General features: G+C 39.5%; 1 protein-coding gene across 1 annotated transcript in view; it reads left to right on the forward strand.

Moving 5' to 3' along the window:
- Positions 1-25264, forward strand: part of USP31 (ubiquitin specific peptidase 31) — a 72339-nt gene that overhangs the window by 24348 nt on the left and 22727 nt on the right. Inside the window, exons 2-11 of the mRNA XM_025983801.2 lie at positions 5320-5457; positions 6753-6841; positions 6933-7025; positions 7671-7806; positions 10315-10459; positions 17747-17924; positions 20737-20848; positions 21430-21524; positions 23129-23206; positions 23938-24067. Of these exons, the coding sequence (XP_025839586.2) occupies positions 5320-5457; positions 6753-6841; positions 6933-7025; positions 7671-7806; positions 10315-10459; positions 17747-17924; positions 20737-20848; positions 21430-21524; positions 23129-23206; positions 23938-24067 (1194 nt within the window). The remainder of the gene's footprint in view (positions 1-5319; positions 5458-6752; positions 6842-6932; positions 7026-7670; positions 7807-10314; positions 10460-17746; positions 17925-20736; positions 20849-21429; positions 21525-23128; positions 23207-23937; positions 24068-25264) is intronic.

Raw genomic sequence — 25264 nt, forward strand, 5'->3', positions numbered from 1 at the left:
TCATCAACTCAGTAGTTGTCCATAAAGTTAAATTCAAAAGATGAGACTTCTCAAGACAAGTGTTATTACTCCATTCTTTCCAATACAGTCCAGAAGCCAAATTACACTTTTAGATGCTATCTATGAACTCAGCTGTTCACATTTCAGTTTTTTCTTTAAATGTAAATAAATGTTGTATTCTTGTCCTCTCAAGATCTGCTTTTTACCCAGCATCACTGGAAATAAATTCTACATTTCTTCTGGCATAGAATCAAGGAGAATGGGTGATAATTTGGTTTGGTGAGTTCTGGCAAGCTACCTTTTCCCTGAAAGAGGAATAACCCACCTCCTGATCAAATCAATACCATCATGTCCATTCACCTTAAGTGGAGATCATCAATAGCCATTGCTTTGTTGTCTTTTTCTTAGGGTTGTAAAGTGTATCTTGAACGATTCTGTCTTTACTCTGGAGCCTAGTATTCTGTTGCTTCTATATTAGAGTAGCACCCTAGAACAAAAGAACCTCATGTCTAATTTTACCATGCCAATTGGATAGACTTCATTCTTTTTCTTCTCTGGGTCATGCTTCCAACTCCTTTTTTAAACCAATAGGTTAGTTCATCTTTTTCCAAACAAGCACTATACTCACATTCTATAAAATAGACATAAATATGCAAGGTTAATTTTAAGAAGGCACATATTCTATTTTTCATAGAAGTTGACAAATGTAAATAATTTCTCAGATTGTAGCGAGGCTCCTATTTATAGATGACATATTCTAGTGTTAACTTTTTTTTAAAACTGCAGAAGGATTGATTTTAGGACATAAACAAAAATAAACTAAGGTTTAATTATGCAAAAAATTATAAAAGGCAAACCAAAGCAACATCAGATGAGGCCCAAAGGAAAAATCAGATCACTTGTTAGAACTCTAGGGGAAGAGTTTAGGGGAGATTTGGGATACAGGGGTGTCATCGATGGCCAACTCAACTGCTTCCCTTTATAAACCAGAAATCACTAGTTCCCTGAGTTACCACCCCAAGATAACCAGTGGTTTGTAGCAGAGCCAGAGATTGGGCCTACGTTTCTTGATTTCCGCTATTTTTCCTTCTTGACTACAACTATTTTCTTTCTTCTGTAACATATACTAAAGGATGGTTATTAGATTATTGTGTGTTTTGTTTTGTCTTGGTAAGAAGTAAAATAAATAGTCCCCCGGGTCTCTGCAGTGGGAAGAGGTCATCATTGTGAAGTAGGTAAAGGGGTTGAAAAAAGGAGCCTTTGTGTTTGTGTGTGTTCAGGGAGGTTTCCTGTAAAATGTCCTTTACTTTGTGATGTAGTGATTTAGGGTGGGGTTGACCTAGAGCATTTTTTGCCCTAGTTACAGAGGTTGTAGAAGTCCTGTTGCCTGTTAAGTCGTGCCCAACAAAAATCTGGTTGAGCAGCCTCTGCACAGCACTTTGTACACAGCAATCGGGGGATAAGTGGTAGATGAGTTGAAGTGATAGTGGCAGGAATCATAAATCAGATTTAATGCAGTCCTGATAAAGAATTGTGTATTGTCTCCACTCTGAAATTTGATGAACACTGTGCATGAATTACCCGCCGTGATACAGAGTGAAGAGCTTGATTTTGGCTAACTTCTTAAGAACCTGTGTATGCTGAGAACTTCCCCACTGCCACTGGAAGTAAACACAAGAGAGGGTTTTAAACCAGACCCATGCCATGTTCAGGCAGCTTGTGTGCCCCAGCCATGTGCCATAAGATTTGTTGTTAGCCTTGCCACACTGAGACTTCCTTTTGGCAGCTGTCCTGTGCTTCCCCAAAAGGAACAACCCAAAACAACTGACAAAAACAAAGGTTCCCTGCCTTCCTGTCTCTAACCTCTGAATCCATAACTATCCTTACCTCCTCCTCCTCCTCCTCTCTCTCTCTCTATCTTTTTTTTTTTTTTTTTTTTTTTTAAAGAGAGAGAGGCAGAAACACAGGTAGAGGGAGAAGCAGGCTCCCCATGGGGAGCCTGAGGTGGGACTTGATCTCAGGACCCCAGGATCACGACCTGAGCCAAAGGGAGATGCTCAACCACTGAGCTACCCAGGTGTTCCTCCTTACCTCCTTCTCTGCTGTCTCTCCCACCTCCTGTTTAAGGCACTTCACTACTTCTTTTCTGAATCCCTCCTTTGCCTCTCACTGAAGAATCCTCTTTCTGTAGGCATCTCCTGTTAGTTCTTCCCCTCAGTATGTAAGTTCGTCTTCCTGGGAGTCCCCTACCAGGCACAGCATCTTTCCTCCTTCCTTCCTTTTATAACTGAGCCTCTTGCATATAAAGGGTGGGCTTCTTGGAATCATTCAATTTCCTTACCTTTTCTTCTCTCTCACCTTCTCTGGTCAGTATTCTGCTTCACTGAAATTGCACCATCAGCTTCTTAATTGGCCATTCCAAAGGTCTGTCTCAGTGCCTGTCTTGGCTTTTCTGCAGTAGTTTACATCGCTGTTCCTTCTCTCTGGCTCGCCTGGCTGCTTTTATCTTATTTAACTTCTTTATTGTGACTTGTCCCTTCTGTGCCAGCATTCTTCAAGAATCTACCTGCCTCCTTTTCTCATTAGATGCTGCCTGTGTTTTTTCCTCTCTGTTCATATGGTAAGAGAGTGCTGCTCTGATTTAACTTTCCAGCTCAGATCTCTTTCCTGAGCATCAGACTTCACCTCACTGGAGATCCTCTAGATACCTCAAATTCAGCATGTTCAAAGCTCTGCTGTCCCCCAGTCTCTTCCTCTGTTCCTGATTTTATTATCCATCTAAATCAGATACTAAAAACCTTGGTGTCCTCTCTCATTTCTTCTCTGTATCCCTTAATATAGTATCACCAGTCACGTGCTTCTCTTCCATCCTGAATTGGCCATACCATCAGCGGTTTTGCTAGTGCTGATGTCTTTTATTGGTCTTTTTTCTTTACTGGAAAATCTTCTCTTTCTTCTCTAGCTCACATTTTCCCACTGTCCACACCAATGGCTCTGGCTTTGATTCCCTTAAATGAGTGCATAAGGCCAGAAGCCAAACTATTTCAAGATGAAGTAAGGTGTCAAGTATAAAATGCTACAGGGAGATTGAGGAAGGTGAGGACCAAGAAAGAAAACACTGGATTTGGTGATTCAGGTGGTGTCTGACTCTGGGAGAAGTTTTGTAGTATGGTGAAGACTCCCCACACTTATTTCACCTTTTGCCTACCTTTGTCTGAGATAGCATTCAAGTGGTATCCTTCTAGTCACTGAAACTTTGTTATTAGTGTCCTTCCTCTCCTTTGCCCACTTTATCCAGTTAGTAAATTTTGCCAGTTGACACTTCAGTATATTCTCTCTCATTTGTGTCCCTTTGATTTTTTTTCTCCTTGAATATCAATCTTTGTAAATCATCTTTTTGTTATTCACATCTAATTGATTATCAGATTATGATAGTTCTTCTTCATAATCAAATTGTAAATCTGTCCCTTTTTTTTAAAAAACATATTTAAAGATTTATTTATTTATTTTAGAGAGAAACTGTGTGTGAGAGTGAGTGCAGAGAGGGGCAGAGGGAGATAATCTTCAGGCACACTCTGCGTCGAGTTTGGAGTCTGATGCAGGACTCAATCCCTCTACCCATGAGATCATGGCCTGAGCCAAAACCAAGACCTGGAGGTTAACCAACTGAGCCACTGAGGCACCCCTTAATATTTCATTTTTAAGTAATCTCAATACTCAACATGGGACTCAGACCCACAACCCTGTGATCAGGAGTTGCACATTCCACTGACTGAGCCAGCCATGCACTCCCCTATAACCATCTTAATTGGAAAATACAGTGGACAGTTTTTAGTTCATTGTCCTATTTTATCATTCTTAATGCTGTTGATCACTCCTTCATAACTCTCTTCTCTGGACTCTTGAGACTAGGGAGAGGGGACATATTTGCGTGTATGACTAGCTTTAGATTACAGACAGTTCTGCTTTTCTTGCCATGTCTTTGGTGGCCTTTTCTTAGTCTCCTTTTAGGGCTCCCAAATAATAGTGTCCTCTGGGTTCTGTCCTCTGGCTTGATCTCTCATGACCATGTTTGAGCAATCTCAGCTATACTTATGATTTCAATTACCACCCATCTATTGATTCCCAAATCTTTGTCCTTAGCACACACTCTTCCACTGAGCCCCAGAACTGGGTTCTTTAGTTGTGTACCAGGTATTTCTACTTGGAGATTCCACAGAACTTTAAATGGATTCAAAAGTGGACTTACCATCATCTTCCCAGACATCTTCCTTTTTCATTTTGCCTCGATGAAGGGTACCATCAGTAGCCCATCATCCAGATATGACACCTTGGGAACATTAATGCCTCCTCTCTCACTGTCCCCATTCATTAGGTCACAAATCCTGTTGAGTCTACTGCCTGAGTTCCTAAATTTCTCAGGCCTGCCTTCATGTTTCTGTCCTCACTGCCTTAGCTTGGACGCTTATTATTTCTTGCCTTATCAGCTTTGTCTCCTAACTGTCCTCCCTTTGTGCAGTCATCTCCCCTTCTTCCTCCCTGCTTCCAAATCCCATACTCAGAGCTGAAATTTGAGTGCTTATTATACATGTGAAATACTGTGCATTCATTCTCACTTAACCATCACATTAAATCACTATTCTCCCTTTTGCTTTGGAAGAGGGTAGGCCCAGGTCTCACAAATACAAGTGGTGAGATAGAAATTTGAACCCAGGCCGTATGCTTCAGAGCCATGGACTTAGTTAACTAGCTCACCAAGAACCTTTCACTGGCTACCATATTCTAGTCTTTGGAAGCAAGTCACTACTCAAGGTAGGAGGTTAAGGTCTAACTCCTGTGAGGGAACTAATGATGTTAATTATTTGGAATTCTGTAAGAAAGATTTATCTCTTCCCCTTGTTTATTTACTCAATCATTTATATATTGTAGATGTGTTTATTTTATATTTGGGTTTATAATTCAATTCTATGTTATTTATTTAATGAGCTCTCATTTTAAAAATGTTCAAGTTATTACCAGTTTTTTGCTGTTATAAAACCTGATGAATGAATATTTTCTTAGAAGTCTCGGCATGCTGTTTTGATGGTTTCTTTTAGATATATTCCTCAAAGTAGGATTGTTGGGTAGGTACATTGAAGTTTTCTGTACCTGTTTCTCAGGAGTGGCATTTTTACATTAAACATCTGTTTTTATATTACTGTCTTTCTAGGAAGTGCTCTAACACCCTTGAGGTTTTGCATCCCTCTTTGAGATTATAAATCGTTTATCTTTAAAGCCAGGAACTCACCACTGTTCATGCTGATTCATTTGCCTGTGTAGAGTATTGTGTCAAAGAATGCACTGCAATATCGGGGAAATTCCCAGCATGACGCCCAGGAGTTTCTGCTGTGGCTTCTGGACCGAGTTCATGAAGACCTCAATCATGCTGTGAAGCAAAGTGGCCAGCCTCCTGTGAAGGTGAGGGTGCGCACCCTGCTGGGGCAGCCAGGAAGCAAGTGAACAGGGTGCTCCGTGGTGGCTTAATCGAATGGAGTGAGTATAGTTTCTTCTCTTAAACTTCCACTGAGGAGTTGTTGCAGTTTGCATTTGGTTAATACAGTGAAATCAAGTAAGCTCTGGGTGAGTATAAAATTCAGCGATACTTAGAGGATTTTCCCCATGTTTACTGCTTGCTGGCAGCATAAGAGAAATGCTGTGTCTAAAGAACTTAAGAGTCTAGGGAGAGGGGACATATTTGCATGTATGACTAGCTTTAGATTACAGACAGTCAAGTGATTCCAGTTCACTAAGCTGTTTTTAAAGCAGAAATTTTTTCTTTTCCATTGAGACCCATAGCCTTATAGCTCACTGAAATGAATACATACTCATAAAGGAAACGAATGGGTGTCTTTGCTGTTACAATTGGATTTGAGTGTAGGAACTGAACCCCTAGAATATTCTTACTAAGAAACAGTGATTCATCCTCAATTTTATTCATGCAGCCTTAATACGATTGGTAAAATGATTTATGTAATGGAAATAATTAAGACCAAAGAGTTGCGATTCTCTTGCCACTTTAAAAGTTTTTGATAATTCTGCACTGTACTCAAAATTTCATTCTTTGATTTTGGTAAGGTGTTAAGTAATTCTGATTCAAGGTCCTTCTGTGCCTGTACACTCTACTATTATATGGCCATGTACTTCTGGCTCTCCCACCAGATTGGGATGTACTCAAGGTCAGGCATTGTGTCTTATTTACCTTTGTGTCCTAATGCCCTTTTCAGGGCTCTCTGCACGTGGTAGCAAGTGTTCAGTGACTGTCAGATGGATGGACATGAAAAGGGCTAACTAAGTATGCAGTAGAGTGGCTGGGCAGTAAAGCGAGCAGCGCAGCTGGCAGGGCCTTGAGTGGGTGGGCACAGTGGTTGGGGTTATTTCCTGGAAGAGACTTTGAGAGAGGGAGGGAGTCCTAAAGAGGGAGACTTTGCACTGGAGGGAGGTGGGAGCACTCTGTAGGAGTACTCCCTGACTGTTTGGGTGGATTGGGGATGGAGAGATCAGCACAGGCATGGTCTGTGGGACAGCCTGTGAGATGAGTCCTTGTGACCGCCGCCTTGGCCACTGCGTTCCGATGCCATTAGCACATCCTTTTCACTGGAACATCTGGACCTGATGCACAGTTTGTAGAGGAATTCAGGGACATTTGTGACTGTTTCAGGTTCCATCAAGAATTGGTACTTCTAATCTGTGAAATTGTACTTTCCATTTTTTAGCCACCATCAGAGACTGATATGATGCCCGAGGGACCATCTTTTCCTGTCTGTAGCACTTTTGTACAAGAACTTTTTCAAGCCCAGTACAGGTAAGAACGTATCAGATTGTCTCATATGTGCTCTGCTTGACATTGCTCTAGATGATCCTACTGTGCATGTCTTTCATTTTTGTTTTTGAAGATCTTCTTTGACATGTCCTCACTGTCAGAAACAGAGCAACACTTTTGACCCGTTCCTCTGCATTTCTTTGCCAATTCCTCTACCCCACACAAGGTAAGAACAGATTTAATAAAATTAACACTGTACATTCCTGTGTATTCCTTTCCTCTGTAGGCTCCTGTTAGTCCTTCCTTCTTACTTATTTAGACAAGTAATGGAATTAGTGATAAATTGAATACAGGCATTATTAAAACCTTGAGGTTTGCCAAGGGCATTAGGACACAAAGATAAATAAGACACAAATCCACCCTGTCTGAATTTGCAGGGTGAGCAGGCATACGGGACAAGTAAGTCTTTTCAGTCCCTGTGGTTGTAGTCTCTTCAGTTGCTCATCCATTGATAGTGTCGGGCAGGGGGAGGGTTGTTGAGTGTCTTCTAGATTTTCCAGAGACTTTATTTTGCACTTTTAGTTGCTTTATTTGAACTGTTTTTCGAAATTTCTGATAATTGTAAAGAACGTATAATGCACAGAGTCAGGTGTTGATATATTATATTTTGTTTGGCTGCCTTCTCCAAAGATGCCTTGGTTTTTGTTTTCTGGTTCTGCTTAGGTCCAGATGAGATTTTTTTCCCTTTGGCTTCCAGATAGAGATGTGGGTTAGCTTCTGTTTTTTGTTAATTTCAGATCAGGTTTGTTTTGCTTCTGTATTTTAGTTGAAATAAGTGCCTAATGAGAAGATCTGACTTTGATCTGCACAGGCCTCTCTATGTTACCGTAGTGTATCAGGGGAAATGTTCTCACTGCATGAGGATTGGTGTGGCTGTGCCTCTGTCTGGGACTGTCGCCAGGCTTCGGGAAGCAGTGTCTATGGAAACAAAGATCCCCACTGATCAGGTAATAAGCCTGCTCAGGCCAATTACACATGAGCCATAAAAATGTTGCTTTCTAAAAAAAACAAAACAAAAAGAAAATGTTGCTTTCTCTTCTGGAATTTTTTAACAGTCCCCTGCCAAGTATGGTTAGGTAGAAATGTAAAACCAATTGTGTCTGTGTGGAGGAAAGAAAAATTAAGGCCCAAAGGATGAAAATGTACATTAAAATTTTCATGCTTCATTTAATTGTATATATATATATTTAAAAGGAAAGCTATGATTTTACACCAAGACCTTCCTTTTAGCTTCATTTATAATTACTCAGCCTCTCTTAAGCCATTCTTAGGGATTTTTCTGTGGGCAATAGGTAGAGCATCCCTCTGGTATTTGAAGGTCAGAGAGGCTTAGAAAAGTTGACCCTTTCCAGTATGGTGATAAGAATGGATATCTGCTTGCTGGTATAGTACATATAGATGCTCAGTATGGTTCACTTTCTGCTTAAAGCTGGTTAGAGACACACTTTGTTTAGATGAGAGAAAGGAACGTTGTACCTCTTCTGCCTTTTTTGGGGTAAATTTTTGATAAGTAGTTATATTTAAAGATTTTTTTTAAAAAAGATTTTATTTATTCATGAGAGACAGAGAGAGGCAGAGACACAGGTAGAGGGAGAAGCAGGCTCCACGCAGGGAGCCCGATGTGGGACTTGATCCTGGGACTCCAGGACCACGCCCTGGGCCAAAGGCAGGTGCTAAACCGCTGAGCCATCCAGGGATCCCCATATTTAAAGATTTTTTTTTTAAAGATTTGACCCAAAGTATTTTTGACCTGTTTGTGACTTGACATTTTTGCCACAGTTTTTACTCCATTCACTATTATGATTTTATTTAGAAAAACATTTCCTATTTTAGATTTACTAAGAAAGATGATTCTGTGGTAGAATAACTTTTCCCTAGATAGCTTCAGGAAGCTGCTATGGAATCATGTGATTAATAGAAGTGTTTTGTACTTTGGCCTCATGTGGCTTCACTTGGGAAGATACTACAGTAAAACAAATGCAACCAGTGGTGTTGCTCTAATATAGTGAGTATCTCACATTTTCATAGGCCAAGTACTGGCATGTTAATAAAATGTTCATGTCCTTCCTTACTCTTAAGTGTTTATGGATTCTTTTTTTCCCTTCAGGATGGGAGGAAAGACTTTTGAAAGAGGGAAGCAGGCTGAGGGGTTGTGTTGAGGGCAGATCTGGTTGTATGTTTAAAGCTTCCAGTGTTTTCTGGCTCTTTTTGCATGTGGTTTAAATGCCTGATAGAATTACAAGTTTGTTTTTGACCTTAGCTTGATAGAGAAAGTAAATTACACTTGAATGTTCACCTGCAGAAAAACAATGTGGTCATTATAATCATTAGAGGAAGAATGTGCCAGGAATATTTTTCTTGGACTATTTGTGGAATGTGCCTCTTTCACCTCACAGATTTGTAGTGTTGTTTGCATTAGAAGAGGGGATCTTATGAGTCCGTTCCAACCCCCTCATTTGAAGGAAGCCCAGAGAAACCGTGTAGCTTGTTCAAGAACATAGGGCTGGTTGGTGGCAGGCTGAGACTGGAACCTCTTCATGCCCAATCCAGTGCTTTTTCTCTAGACAGTGGTACTGAGCATGTAATGAGCATCTAAATGTTTCCATTGTTTTTTCTCCCATCTTTTGTTTTTCTTTTTCTTTTTTTTTTTCATCTTTTGTTTTTCTGTCTTATTGTGAAATATTCAACCATTTCAGAAAAGGACTTAGAAAGTGGAAGTGTCTTAAGTATCTTAGAACTAAGTGTTACTAACTCTAATACTGTGCTGTGTATTCACTCCTATTTTATTCTGTGCATTTACTACATTTGTTATTTTATAAAAAATGGAATCATTTACACACATTACTCTTTATGTTACTTACTAGGAGATCTTTCCATGTTAGTGCAAATATATGTGGCTCATTTTTTTTTGTAATAGCTTTATAATTACAGTAGGACTATAACATATTTAACTAGTTCCTGTTAGATATTTGAATTTATTTCATTTTTTTTCCTAATACAAAATCCATGGTTGTATGACATTTTTTAAACCTGAAATGAAGAAAAGTTAATGATGTAGGAGAAAGTCTTGGAATCAGATGTGGACTCTTCTTGCTGCAAGAGACTGAATAATCTGATACTTTTTGGCAAGTCTCCTACCTCTCTTCAATTTCTTCCCCTTATGAGACAAGGGGGTTAGACTTTATCATTTCCTGGGCTCTTCTTCACGAAAACTTAGAGGAACTCTGGATTCAGTGCCATAGCATTCTGAAATGAGAGTATATTATACACGTATAGAAGTTATCTGCTTCTAAGATTCTCTTACTGAAAGTGGATAGTATGGTCTCTGTGATGTGCTTCAGAGCCCTCTCATCGCCGTAAGCCTTGATGGGCTGGAGAAGTTCACGGTAGAATCGGGAGATCAATTTGTATTGACTTTCCAGTTATCCAACTGTTTACATTTTTCCTATTTTTAGATTGTGTTAACGGAAATGTACTATGATGGGTTCCATCGTTCCTTTTGTGACACAGACGACCTGGAAACAGTCCATGAAAGCGACTGCATTTTTGCCTTTGAGACTCCAGAAATATTTAGGCCTGAAGGAATTCTCAGTCAAAGAGGTAAATGAGCATCTGTTTCCATAAGGGTTTTCAGGTTTCACAACTGTCTGCCCTTTGAGATGTCTATTATATGATGGCATAGTTTTTTAAAAATTATGGTAAAATACACATAATACTTATTTTTGTGATGGCATAAATTTTATGGTAACATTCTCTGGAAGAAGGCAGTTCTCACTGTTTTAGGCAAGGATATTTCCTTAGTTTCTAATCTTTCCTGCCCACAGTTGGAGCAGCCCCTGTCTGAGGCTCAAACCTGATTGAATCCTCCCTTAAGTGGCTTCTTAAGCATCTTTTAACAGTATTTGGGAGGATGCATGATGCCATAGTGGCTTTTTTCTTTTTCTTTTTCTTTTCATTTTTTCTTTTCTTTTTTTTTCTTTTTTGCATTTTGTTATCTGCTCTGATGCTTAATTTTTAAACTCTAACTCTTTGCTATAGAATGTTTTTTGATACCTTGCTTTTAAGGAATTTGCATCAAGGCAGCAAAAGAGAGTAAGGACTCTGTTCCTTTTCCTGTGGTTTGGGCTGTGATTTGGAACTTAGCCTATCTCTCTCTCTACTGTGCTTGGAGGATCTGGGGGCTATTTCTGATTTTGAAAGTTGCTAGGCAACTCCAGCTTTGTTCCTGGCCTTAGTGTTCTTCATGGTTCTGGGGCCTCTGTTCTTTTTCTCTACTCCAATAGTTATTAAAGCATGAGAGGCACCTGGGAACTGATTAGAAATGCAGATTCCTGGACCCCACTCCAGGCCCACTGAACGAGTGGCTCGGGGATGGGGCCCAGCATGCTGTTTTTCACAGGTGATTCTAATGCACACCAAAGTTCAAGAACTGCTGAACTGAGAACCCAGGCTCAACAATGTCTTTCTACTGCCATGATTTTTAGAACTGAAACCTCCCTGCTCATTCTGTCTTTTCTTATGCTTCTATTCCCTGACTTTTAACTGTCTGTTGAAATCTGCTTACAAGTCCTGCATCATCTTAATACTTAACATATCTTAATACCCAGCATTTCTTAGACCCAGTCCTTCTGTGTTTCTTCTCTGGAATCATGATGCCACCATCCTTCTCTTCACCCAAGGTGAACCCAAGCACTTCTCCCTCAAAATTCACGTAGAACTTATTAAACACTATACAGTTTTCCTCCTCGTCCTCTTGCCACTGATACAGCTCAGACCAGCCTCAACTGGGCTTTTCTAGTAACTTCTGTAGTAATAGCTTTACCCGTAAGCTTTCTTCTGTTCAGTTATTTTTGGTGAAATAATGGTGCCGCCAGACTTACTTGGATATATATTCTGATTGTATTACATGCTTATCGAATTGCCAGTGTTTCCCCCTTTGTCTGAGATTATATCTCAGCACCTTAGAAGAATGTATGTTCTGCCATGGTTGGTCTTTACCTTTCTTTCTAGTCTCTTTACTATATTCTGTCTCCTTCTCCAATATCCCATCTCGGTTACTCTGTATGTCTCGAATGCCATGTACTTTTATACGTTTGGTTTGCTCTGTTGAGAATTCATTTCTCCAGTTCCTTTCTCAGCTCCTACTTTGTCTCCTCTACACACACCTTCCTGTAGTCTCCCCATCCCACCCAGTTCTAAACAACCACTCTTCTTCTCTCCATCTCTGTAGACTAGTCTAGACTTTCATGTGAACAGAATTGTATAATATATGGCCTCTTGTGACTTGCTTCTTTCACTTAGCATAATGTTTCAGGGTTCATCCCTGTTGTAGTGTGTATTAGTCCTGCAGTCCTTTTTATGGCTGAATAGTATTTCATTGTATCTATACACCATGTTTGGTTTATCAATTTATCTGTTGATGGACATTTGGGTTATTTCCCCATTATGGAATAGTGCTGTTATGACTATTTGTGTTTGTTTGAATACCTGTTTTCAGTTCTTTTGGGATACACACACATCTATGAGTGGAAACACTAGGTCATGGTAATTCTGTGTTTAATCTTTTGAGGAATTGTTAAACTGTTTTCTACAACAGGTGAATAATTTTTTATCCCGCCAATATATGTGGATTATAATTTTTCCACATTCTTGCTAACGTTTATTATTTTCCATCTTTTTGATTATAGCCATCCTAGTGGGTGTGAAGTGATGTGTTATTGTTCTTGTATTTGCATTTATTCATGCATTGTGTTTGGATGATAAATGATGTTGGATCATCTTTTCATGTGCTTGTTGGAAATTTGTTTATCCTCTATGGAGAAATATCTATTCAAATTTTTTCCCCATTTTTAAATTAAAAATTTTTCTTGTTATTGAGTTGTAAGAACTCTTTATATATGATAGACTGATTCTAGACCCTTATCAGATATCTGACTTGCAAATATTTTTCTCCTATTCTGTAGATTGCCTTTTCACTTTCTTGATAGTGACTTCTGATGCACAAAAGTTCTTATTTTTTTATTTATTATTATTTTTTTAAAGTTCTTAGTTTTGAAGTCTGATTTTTTGTTGCTTATGCTTTTGGTGTCATATCTGAGATTTCATCCTTTAATCCAGGACCATAAAGCTTACCCCTGTGTTTACTTCTAAGAGTTTTGAAGCTTTAGCTCTTACATTTAGATCTTTGCACCATTTTGAGTTAATTTTTGTATATGGTTTGAGGTGGTGGTCTACCTGCATTTTTTTGTTGTATGTAAATAGTACTCCTAGCACCTTTTGCTGGAGAGACCATTCTTTCTGCTTTGAATGATCTTGGTGCCCTTATTTTGTAAGTCCTTAATTTAGTTCCTCCTTTCCTCCACCACCTACTTCCGGAGATGCCCCAGTTTCTGAACTTTTTGGTAATTCTTTTTTTCTTTTTTAAATATTTTATTTATTTATTCATGAGAGACAGAGAGAGAGAGAGAGAGAGAGAGAGAGAGAGAGAGGCAGAGACACAGGCAGAGGGAGAAGCAGGCTCCATGCAGGGAGCCTGACGTGCGACTCGATCCCAGATCTCCAGGATCAGGCCCTGGGCTGAGGGCGACGCTAAACCGCTGAGCCGCCCGGGTAATTCTTTATGTTGGGTTGGTCAGCTTTCTCCACTGCCAGACTAAGATTCAGTTATCTCTGGTATATCCACATTTACATTACTATTTTCTAGGTAGTTTGTTATTTCAGCTTTAATTTTTTTTGACCTAGCAGCTCTTTTTTTTTTCCAGTTGCGTTTTCATGTGCGTGCTTTGTTTGCTGAAATTGTTTTCTACTTTTAATTACATTACAGTAAAAAACTCCATTATCACCTTCTCCAGCAAGCTCTTCCTCACTTCCCCCATGTCAGGCTGGCTGCCTTCCTCTTGTTCCAGTCATGTCTTCTGCTAATCTCTGACAGCAGCACATTGTGTGTACTTCTCTTGTCCTTCCACTACACTGTGAAATTCTTTTTTTTTTTTTTTTTAAATTGGAGTACATATCTTTTCTTTTTCTTTTTTTAATCTTTATTTATTTATTTATGATAGTCACAGAGAGAGAGAGAGAGGCAGAGACACAGGCAGAGGGAGAAGCAGGCTCCATGCACCGGGAGCCCGATGTGGGATTCGATCCCGGGTCTCCAGGATCGCGCCCTGGGCCAAAGGCAGGCGCTAAACCGCTGCGCCACCCAGGGATCCCTACACTGTGAAATTCTTTGCGGTTGGGGCTATGTTTTGTTTTATCTTTTATACCCCAGCAGTTCAGTATAGTTCCTAATGCACAATAAGAGCCCAATTAATGTCCATTCAACTGAAAATTTGCCCAAATCCCTTTGTGCACCCCTGTTAGTGTGAAGAGTTAACACTTTCTGTTTTTGTTTTTTTTTTTTAAGAATTTGAGCTCTTTTTTTTTTTTTTTTTTTTTTTTTTTTAAGATTTTATTTATTCATGAGAAAGGCAGAGACAAAGGCAGAGGGAGAAGCAAGCTCCATTCAGGGAGCCCGATGTCGGACTTGATCCTGGGTCTCCTCCAGGGTCATGCCCTGGGCTAAAGGCGGTGCTAAACTGCTGAACCACCTGGGTTGCCCTAAGTTTCTGGTTTTTTTTTTTTTTTTTTTAAGTTTCTGTTTTTAAATGAATTTGGTGATGTCCAAGGTTGTCATCTACCAACCAGAGAATGCCCCTGTCAGAATACTGACCATACCACTTACTAAGTATTAGCCTCTGTTCTAAGCCTTGTAAATGAATTACTTGAGATTTATGATGCTGCTGCCTTCCCCACTTGAAATTTATGATGCTGCTGCCTTCCCCACTTTACACATGAGGGAGCTAAGACTTGGGGAAGTTGAGTAACCATCCCAGTCATGCAGCTGGTAGTAAGTGGGTGTGCTTTTTGAACACAGAGCTTGGTTTCTGTGCAGTTGAGTGGTACCCCCTCTTCTCATTAGGGACCCTCATCACGAGCTAGGAAATGAAGTCAGGTCGTTCATTGTCTCAAATTCAAAATCCTCTTATTTTTATTTTCTCATTCCAAAGTTTAAAGTGACTGTGAAGTAAAATCTGTTCTTCCTTTTGTAATTTGTTTTTGGTGTTTTAGTTTAAAATTTTTTCTTCTCTCTAATAGCCTGATGAAGATTCCATTTTTTCTTTTTTCTAGTTTCTATATACTTTTTTTTTAATTTTTTTAATTTTTTTAAAAATTTTTTTTATTATTATTTATTTATGATAGTCACAGAGAGAGAAAGAGGCAGAGACACAGGCAGAGGCAGAAGCAGGCTCCATGCACCGGGAGCCCGATGTGGGATTCGATCCCGGGTCTCCAGGATCGCGCCCTGGGCCAAAGGCAGGCGCCGAACCGCTGTGCCACCCAGGGATCCCTACTTTTTTTTTTTAAACTCGAATTCTTCTGAAATTTATTTTTATATTAATCACATACTGGTCATTTTAAATTGCTGTAATGCTGATGTCCTTAATAGGTTTGGCAAATCTCATATTGATGGATTTTTAGTTTATTGCCAAATACTGCTATGAATACTTTTGTTTTTGTACAAGCCACTTTTTATTTTATTCTTCTTTTCTTATTGTTGTTCTTATTTGTGTGTTGTGCTTATTTTTTGTGTGTGTGTGGTGATGGTGGCAGTGGAGGGCTTTTTCTTCTTCTTCTTCTTCCCTGCTAAGCAGGGAGCCTGATGTGGGGTTCCATCCCAGGACCCCAAGATCATGGACCCCAAGACAATATAGCTGCAAGTTATATTAAGTTATATTAAGCTGGATGCTTAACTGACTGAGCCACCTAGGTGTACTGGAGGGCTATCTTCTTTTTTTTTTTTTATATAAATTTATTTTTTATTGGTGTTCAATTTGCCAACATATAGAATAATACCCAGTGCTCATCCCATCAAGTGCCCCCCTCAGTGCCTGTCACCCAGTCACCCTCACCCCCCACCCACCTCCCCTTCCACCACCCCTAGTTTGTTTCCCAGAGTTAGGAGTCTCTCATGTTCTGTCTCCCTCCCTGATATTTCTGGAGGGCTGTCTTCTATTTATAAGTTGGGGTATGATTTCCTTAGGCTGTACTTGCAGAGGATTAAAGAAGTGAACAAGTATTTTGATTTAATTTTATTATTTTTTATTGAAATGTAATTGACATATAACATGTTAGTTTCAGGGATACCACATAATGATTCAGTTTTTATATATGCTGCAAAATGATCATCATGGGAAGTCTAGTTAACATCTATCTCCGTATAGTTACAAACATTTTTTTATTATAAGGACTTTAAGATCTGCTTTCTTAGCAACATTCAAATATACAATACAGTATTATTAATAACTATAGTCACTATGTTGTGCATTACATCTCATTACTTATTTTATAGCTGAAAGTTCAAACTTTTTGATCCCCTTTCATTGATTTTGCTGACACTCTACCTTCCTGCAACCACTAATCTGTTTTCTGTGAGCTTGGTTTTGTTCTTAAATTTCACATATAAGTGAGACAGTATTTGTCTTTCTCTGTCTGAATTCTTTCACTTAGCATAAGGCCCTCAGGGTCCATCCATGTTGTTGCAAATGGCAAGATTTCATTCTTTTTTTTATGGCTGAATAGTATTCTATCGAAATGAACAATTGTTTAATAAAACACTGAGTTTCTACTAAGTACAGGTCATTGTACTAGGTGCTGAATTGCTGAGTAGCTCTGATTGACAGCACTGCTTTCAGGCATTTCTGAAGACCTGATTTTCAACAACCTGTTTCATGCCCACCAATCATATATTTTTGTTCACTTAAATGTAGGTCCATCCAGTGTGGTTGATTTTATTAAGGGTGACATGCCCTATAATGACTATGAATCTAGTAAGTGTGGTTTATCTTTTGTTTCTTTTTTTTTTTTTTTTTTTTAAAGATTTTATTTATTTATTCATGATAGTCAGAGAGAGAGAGAGGCAGAGACACAGGCAGAGGGAGAAGCAGGCTCCATGCACCGGGAGCCTGACGTGGGATTCGATCCCGGGTCGTCCAGGATCGCGCCCTGGGCCAAAGGCAGGCGCCAAACCGCTGCGCCACCCAGGGATCCCTATCTTTTGTTTCTAATAAGTATGGCTCTTTAGGGAGAAAAAACTACAGTTAGAATATTGAAGATCATTCCACATTTACTAGTCTTATTTTTTTTTTAATTTATTCAGTTGCTGGTTGTATGGTCTCACCCTAAATTTGTCTTGGTGAATCATCTCTGCAAACTTGCTCTTCTAAAACTATATCCAATATTCACTCAAGTGAAGAGTTTTTTTTTTTTTTTTTTTTAAGATTTATTTATTTGAGAGAGAGAGAGTGTGTGAGTATGGGAAAGAGGCAGAGGGAGACAGACCGAGAATCCTCAAGCAGACTCCCCACCAAGTGTGGATCCCAGGACCCCGAGATTATGACCTAAACTGGAATCAAGAGTCATATGCTCAATTGAGCCACCTCAGTGCCCTCAAGTGAACGGTTTTAAATTTCAGTTTTCAAGACCTAAAGCTAATTTAAAGGAAATGATGATGCTTAAATTATTTTAATGGTGGGTGCCTGGGTGGCTCAGTTGGTTAAGCCTCTGACTCTTGATCTCAGCTTAGGTCTTGATCTCAGGGTTGTGAGTTTAGGCCCCACTTGGGCTCCACGCTGGATGTGGAGTCTACTTGAAAATGAAATTTAAAAAAAGTTGTTTTAATGGCTAGATGCATTATCTCAAAGTAGATCATTTGATTTCTTTTTTTGATTATAGTTTAAATTACATGATGCAACTTCTTAATTTCTCTTTTGGGTAAATTTCTTTTTAATGAATGAAAAAAAGAATTTTGAACTCTTGAATAAATTGTTTTTTATTTTTTTATTTTTCCAGGAATCCACTTAAACAACAATCTAAACCACTTGAAATTTGGATTGGATCATCATCGACTGTCTTCTACACAAGCATCAGCAAAGCAAGGGAAAACAGACTTGCCCCCAACAAGAGCAGGAGGCGACAAGATTGTTCTATTAGTGTGTAACCGAGCCTGCACTGGGCAGCAAGGGAAGAGGTAAAAACCAGATTACCAATAAGTGCTGAAACTGTAAAAGTCTAATATTTTCAAACATTTAAAAATGTGGGCATGAAAACTCCTTACTTTTATTAATTTTTGATTCTGATATTTAGAAAAAATATACGTATAAGTTGACCTGATTTGAGGAGTTGAGAAGGGGAGAATATAAAATTAGAATGATAGAATCTGAATTAGAAAGGCTTTTCAAGCTCATCTAGTTGTTAAAGGCTCGATGGATGTATTTATTTTTAGTTTTTTAGTTCAGGTTCCTCGTGGGGCCTTCAGGCCTATATCCAGCTACTTTCTTAACAGCTTTTTTTTTTTTTTTTTTAATTCTTAACATATCTTGTTGGATGGTACATGCACCTCAGTCTTATGTTCCAAACTGAACAGACTCTCATTCCCTATAAATCTGGTCTTCCAGTATTTCCTCTCTCAGCAAATGGCACCACTATTCATTCAGCTGCTTAAGTCAGAAATTCGGGAGTCGCATATCTCTCTCAAGTCTGTTTCCTGCTAAGAATTGTTGGGACTTTTAGACTGTGTTTTAAAGCAGCCCTATCACAATAGTAATGTAACCTGAGTAATCACGAGATATGGGTATGTTTCAGGGACAAAGGACTCTGTTTCTCCTGTTTGTCAGGGTAACATTTTATTATCCTTTTCAAATGTTGATTTGAGATAACTTCCTCATTTAATAATGGTTAAATAACATAAGTGCAAAATGTGTTGATTTGTATATTTATGATATTTGTTAACCAATACTTAGGTGTTTATAGCGTCAGGCACTATTCCAACACTGGGGATAGAGCTGTGAAGGAGACAGGCCGTGTTCTTGTGGAGCTTAGACAGACTGGCCGTATACAAGTGTCTTTACTAGGCTGGTGTGATAGAGTGTGCTGGTCAGAGGTGTAGCCAGGCTGCACCAAAGAGGGGGATGGGGAAATCCACCTGAGGAAATAGCATACTGCTGAGGAGACAGTGTGAGTGATGGGAACCTCTGGGGAAAAGGATCTGTACTGAGACAACATGAGTACAAAGACCCTAAGACTAAGAGGAGCTTGGCATGTTTAAAAGGGGCAGAAAGAAAGGCAGCTCAGCACATTGATAAAAACTAAAGAACTGGGCAGCCCCGGTGGCGCAGTGGTTTAGCGCCGCCTGCAGCCCAGGGCGTGATCCTGGAGACCCTGGATCAAGTCCCATGTCGGGCTCTCTGTATGAAGCCTGCTTCTTTCTCTGCCTGTGTCTCTGCCTCCCTCTCTCTCTGTCTCTATGAATAAATAAATAAAATCTTTAAAAAAACAAAAAACAAAAAAAACAAACTAAAGAATTTGTGGAGTCCCTTTTGTGATGCCCTTCTCTTACAAGTGAAGACATGACCGTGTGAAAAACAGGAGTGGCTGATTTATACACACTTGTAATTTCTTTTACATCACAGTACTGTATGTGGAGGGCCTGCCATGTGTGGAGGATTGCTATGTGTGGAAGACCTGCCGTGTATGGAGGACTGTTGTGTGTACGGAGGCTGTTAGAAACAGCTCTCCTGGTCTGAGAGCCTCTGTTTCAGCCTGAGTCAGGGTTTTAAACTCGGCTTGTTCATTCATTCATTCATTAAGCATTTATTGATTTCTAGGCATTGGCTCTTTGGGTTACTGTGATAAATAAATCACAGTTCCTGTTATCAGATAACTCTGTTTACTGGTGGAGGCAGGAAGATAGAGGGTACTTGTAGCACCATGGCCCAGATAGCCCAGGGAACAAGTCAATAGGGTGCTTCCTGGAGAAGAATCCCTCCGCAGGGTCTTGATGTGGTGAAGGGGAGATAGCCTAGAGGCAGGGCGGGAGGGGTGTCCTAAAGCCGAGGGAGTTGGCTGCACGGAGAGTGGGTAGGACACGTGTAAGGCACAAAGAGTAGGTCTGAACAGTCTGGCTGCATATCACAACCACTTCTGATGGTGGGGTTCCTCAGCAAATCTCAGTGCTCCCGCCACATACCACTGTGATTACAACAGAATCTTGGAGGGCTGCACTTGGGCGTCATGGTTTTTGTTGTTGTTTTAAGATTGTATTTATTTATTCATGAGAGACACACAGAGAGAGAGGCAGAGACATAAGCAGAGGCGAGAAGCAGGCTTCCTGTGGGGAACCCAATGCGGGACTCAATTCTGGGCCCCCGGGATCATGCCCTGAACCAAAGGCAGGCACTCAACCACTGAGCCACCCAGGTGCCCTTGGACATCTTGGTGTTTTAAAGATGCCTTGGTGATCTTAGTGTACAGCCAGAGCAGAGAACTGTGGCCCTGCCTCTGATTCTCTAACTCCTGGGGGCCCAGCATGGGCAGGAGCCTCATGGCTTCTACCCTAGGCTGGCAGCTGACTTTTACTGTGACTTGCTTGCCAGTGCCTTCCTTGTCAAGACTACCAGGGTAATGCTGTCTTGCATGTCAGACCTTCCAGCCCTGTCTATTCCTCTAGCACCCAACCCGTTCTTTGTAGACCCATGCTGTTTGCTAAACTATGTCCACTTCCGTCTTCTTTCCTCACTGTATTCATTGATCCTGTCCTCTTGCTATGTAGTATCCCCTAGTCGCCATTTTAGCACATGAACTATTAAATTTCATTTGGCAATCTAAGCTTCTCTTCTGACTTTTTCATCCACTTATGAAAATAACTATTAAATTTCCTATTTTGAGAACCATCCTAAACCCAATAATGTAGTTGTTCCATTTTAAGAAATCATAAATAAAAAATTACAGCATTAAAGGGATGGCCGTACTTTTAAGGTGATTGCAATATTTATCTGTGTTAGGTTTGGACTGCCTTTTGTTCTGCACTTAGAGAAGACAATAGCATGGGACCTTCTGCAGAAGGAAATCTTGGAGAAGATGAAGTATTTCTTGAGGCCCACAGTTTGCATTCAGGTGGGTAAGCGTTTTGACACTCTAGCATAGCATGGGTGCATACCCAGTGAAGGAACAGTCACTGTGATGAAATTTGAATTTTGGACCCCTGTGCTTAGGGAAGACTAGGCACAGATTTGGGATGTTGAGGAGCCCTGGTGGAAAGCTGTTTGATAAAATCAGCTGTGTTCAGATTTTCAAGACTAAGGACTTAATTCCTCATTTTCTGGCCATTGCAAGAATTTCCTTGAACTGCTAGGTATTTCTTTATAATACATATTTATTGTTAAAGATTAGTACATGATTAGCTGTGTATTTTCAAAATTAGGATTACTATATTAAGGTATCCGTGAAGACTTATATTAAGTTAATGTTCAGCCTAAAGCAGCGTATTACTTGTCCTGCATAACATATTTGATATGTGAGTTGCACTTAGGTAAATCATCTTTAAAGTGTATAATAGTGGCTCAGCAATGTAACAGAACATCAGAAGTTTTGCAAAACCATTTGCTGTCCTTCTAATCTGTTTTGGAAAAGCCACTGTGACGCACATGGCCTTGAAGAGAAACTCAGCCACATTTTCCTTTATTGTTTGATTGCAGGTGTGTCCATTCAGTTTGCGTGTTGTCAGTGTTGTGGGGATAACATACTTGCTGCCCCAGGAGGAGCAGCCGCTGTGCCACCCAACAGTAGAAAGGTAAAAATCAGTAACTCACCTTCCAGAATTTTATTTATGCTCCTGTGTATTTTCTAGTGATGTATAATTTTCACCTAAGTGTGGTAGGCTCCTTAGGCTTGTTTAGATGTACTTATTTTACTTTTCATTCATATTTGAATATGCTATGTACGATCTTTTTTTAAAATCAGAAAAGCCTGGAGTACTCCTGTCAGGAAAGCAAATTAATGCATGTCCCAGGACTACAGATAAATTACACTTCCATATTTAATCAAGATGGAAGTTTTCCAAAGTAGAGTTCTCATCATGCAACTTTCCTCCTGGAAATCTTAAATGGTAACCTGTGGCCTAAAAGATAAAACCCAGACTTCACGGTCTATGAAGCTCTACACGGTTTGAACCCTGCTTGCTTCCCATTTGTCAGGTCCCGCTCTTCTTCTCTAAACCTTCAGCAGCATCAGAGCATGAGGATTGTTGGAATGTGTGGCACAGCTTTGTGTGTGCCTTTGCACATGTGGTGTCATTTGTTGATCATTCTGTCCCTCCTGTCCCTCAGTAGATAGTCACTTCACTCTGCTACCTCTGTGCTTTCTACATGCTTCTGACACCCTACTGTATTAATAAAACAATACAAATGTGTGTGTATATATACACAATACGCATATGGATACATAAATACAAAAGCTCACATTGTTTTTATTATAATTTGTAACAAATATTATAGTTTCTTCATTTTAGGATTCATATATATATATATATATATATATGTACATACACATATAACCTGGTTCTGTTTGAAAGCAGTTTATGTTTGGTTTCAGAGACGAGTTTTTTGTTTTAAGATTTTATTTATTTATTCATGAGAGACACACACAGAGAGAGAGGCAGAGACACAGGCAGAGGGAGAAGCAGGCTCCATGCAGGGAGCCTGATGTGGGACTCGATCCTGGGTCTCCAGGATCAGGCCCTGGGCTGAAGAAGGCACTAAACCACTGAGCTGCCAGGGCTACCCGACACAAGAGTTAAGAGATTAGGTTATCCAGAATACTGCAAAGCATAACAAATCCTAGATGGGTAATTAATATTGACTAGTAATGCTGAAGAGTTTCTCAGAAGATGGCAATAAGACAGGGAGCTTAGGGGGAGAGCTTTATAAAGGACAGAGATGGAACTTAAGAGGTACCTTACAGGAAGGTCAGTTTAGATTGGCGTGGGCACAGTCCAAGGGCCAGGCATGGTTTACAGGAGAGGAGAAATGCAGGAGCAGACTTTGTTCCCAGAGGAACTATCATCCGGTTTCTATTTGGGTTGGTGAGAAATGAGACAAAAAGTTGGAAAGGTCATAAAGAACATCTAAAAGTGATTGTGCACAGCCTTATAACATGTGGCTGATTTCTTCTAATCTATTTATTTCTATACCGGACATTTTAATTTAAGGATTTTTTTGTCCAATTGTAACCTATTTATTCTAAATTTGAGATCATTATGGTCTCTCCAGAAACCTTTCCTGATGAGGAACGATGATGAAGATTTTCAGTAATCCCGTTATGATATCAAATTGCAGGTAATCACATAAGTAAAATTTATTTAGAACATAATATGTCACTTCCCTCTCCATCCTCTAGGGCATTAAAATCTTGTGGACCAGGTGGCACTGCACATGTGAAGTTAGTGGTAGAATGGGACAAGGAAACAAAAGACTTGTGAGTATTTATTTAGTGCTTATAGAATCATTGTTTTAATTATCATTTTAATAGTATCCCTTTGATCTTTCAGATTAGCTGAAACAAATCTCTCTTTAAGTATCCAAATGAGTTGCTAATCTTTTATTTAACTGGTATTTCTTTCCTATACATTCTGTTGTCCGGATCTCAAAGCCTCAAAACATTTGTTTGCTGCTATCAGACAGAGCTATTTATTTATCCCTGTACAGGGCCAATTACCTTTTTTTCAGAGAGGGAACTGGGAGAGAGGGAGAGAGAGAGAATCTTAAGCAGGCTCCACACTGGGTGGAGGGCTTGATCTCATGACTCAAGATCATGACCTAAACTGAAATCAAGAGTTGGATGCTTAACCAACTGAGCCACCCAGGCACCCCTTTGATTTTTATTGTAGGCCTATTAACTCTAGTAAATTACACCAAATGCATATACCCTTATATACAAAGGACAAGGATCTATGAATTAACAGTTCATGGCCAAGCCCATGAAAGAAATAATAAAGTTATTTCTTGAAAATAACTTTACAGATACAGAACTTTTCAAGCATATTTTGGAACACAGAATAGTTGCATGACCAGCTGAATAACCTGTTGGTGTCATTACACATTGGTTTTTTTTGGTTTATAAATTTATAGTCACATTGTAAAGCTGCAGTTTTTGGGTCAGTTTTGCAAGACATTCTCTGATGAATACCTGCCTTCCCCCCATTGCAGCTTATTTGTAAATACTGAAGATGAGTATATTCCTGATGCAGAAAGTGTCCGTCTGCAGAGGGAGCGTCATCATCAGCCTCAGACTTGCACTTTATCCCAGTGTTTCCAGCTCTACACCAAAGAGGAGCGGGTAAGAGCCCGGCAGCACTTTTTGGGTGGTGAGGGTAGCAGGGAGGGAGCTGTGGTAGGATGATACCAGAGAAGCAAATTATGCCCCAGAAAAGTCCCCAGACGTACTACACTCCTGTAAGTTCTGCACACATAATGGGCATCTAAGTGCTGTCCCTTTTAGGACTTTAACATAAAGTCATTTAGATTATTAGAAAACCTTGATTGAAATGCTCTAGAAGTGAACCTTTGTAGTTAATTTTTTCTTTTCTTTTTAACAACGCTTTTTTTGTTGTTGTTTCGATTTGGAGATTTGAAATCATTTGCCTTAGTAACCAGAGTAGTGATTCTTAATTTTTTGGTACTAAGAACATAAGTACCAGGACCTATTTAAATTTAAACTTAAATTAATTAAATTAATTAAAATTAAAAGTTCAGTTCCTTAGCTGCTTTAGTCACATTTGGAGTACTCAGTGCAGGTATACATAGAAAATTCTATCAGACAGCATGGTTTGGACCACTTAGCACAGTGCTTTGCAGATAGTAGGGACTCCGTAAGTATTTGAATGGAAGAATGGACAGATACACGGATGAATAAGTCTTTGTGGATGGGATCAAGGCCTGTGTAGTTTTTAAAACTTTCCAAGTTTATACACCTTGAGCAGCCTTGACTAGAGCACTTAGGTGTTCAGCTAATCTTGAGTTGATGTTTAGGATCATAATTTTGACCACTAATTGTTACTGTGCACACTTGTATGTAGTGAACCCTGCAATTTCAGGGTTGGAGGGGACTTTAAAACTCCTTTTTTCTAATGGTTGAGTTCTTCTGTCAGATTCCAAATAGGTGATTGTCCAGCCACTGTTTGAATACCTTAGTTATGAGGCATTAGTCTCTATTCGAGACACACCATTTCATCTCTGGATATCTCTAATGGTCACTGAAGCTGCCCTTCGTGAAATATGCCCGAGGCTAGTACAACCAACAGGTGTTCTCTCCTGAGTTCGTTAAGGATTCTTGAGGACTAGTCTTTTTTTTTTTTTTTTTTTTTTTTTTTTTGAGGACAAAAATTTTAATTGTCTTCCACTTGTCTACCCTTTAAATATTTGAAAATACTTTTAATATTTTAATAGAGTCCTTTTCCCCCAAGCTGTTCATAGCTAGTTCCTTTAATAATAGTTTTTCATAATATCTTTTTTTTTTTTTCCCCAGTTTGGGGCC

This window comes from Vulpes vulpes, chromosome 3, assembly GCF_048418805.1.
Source record: "Vulpes vulpes isolate BD-2025 chromosome 3, VulVul3, whole genome shotgun sequence".
In the NCBI taxonomy this organism is placed as follows: domain Eukaryota; kingdom Metazoa; phylum Chordata; class Mammalia; order Carnivora; family Canidae; genus Vulpes; species Vulpes vulpes.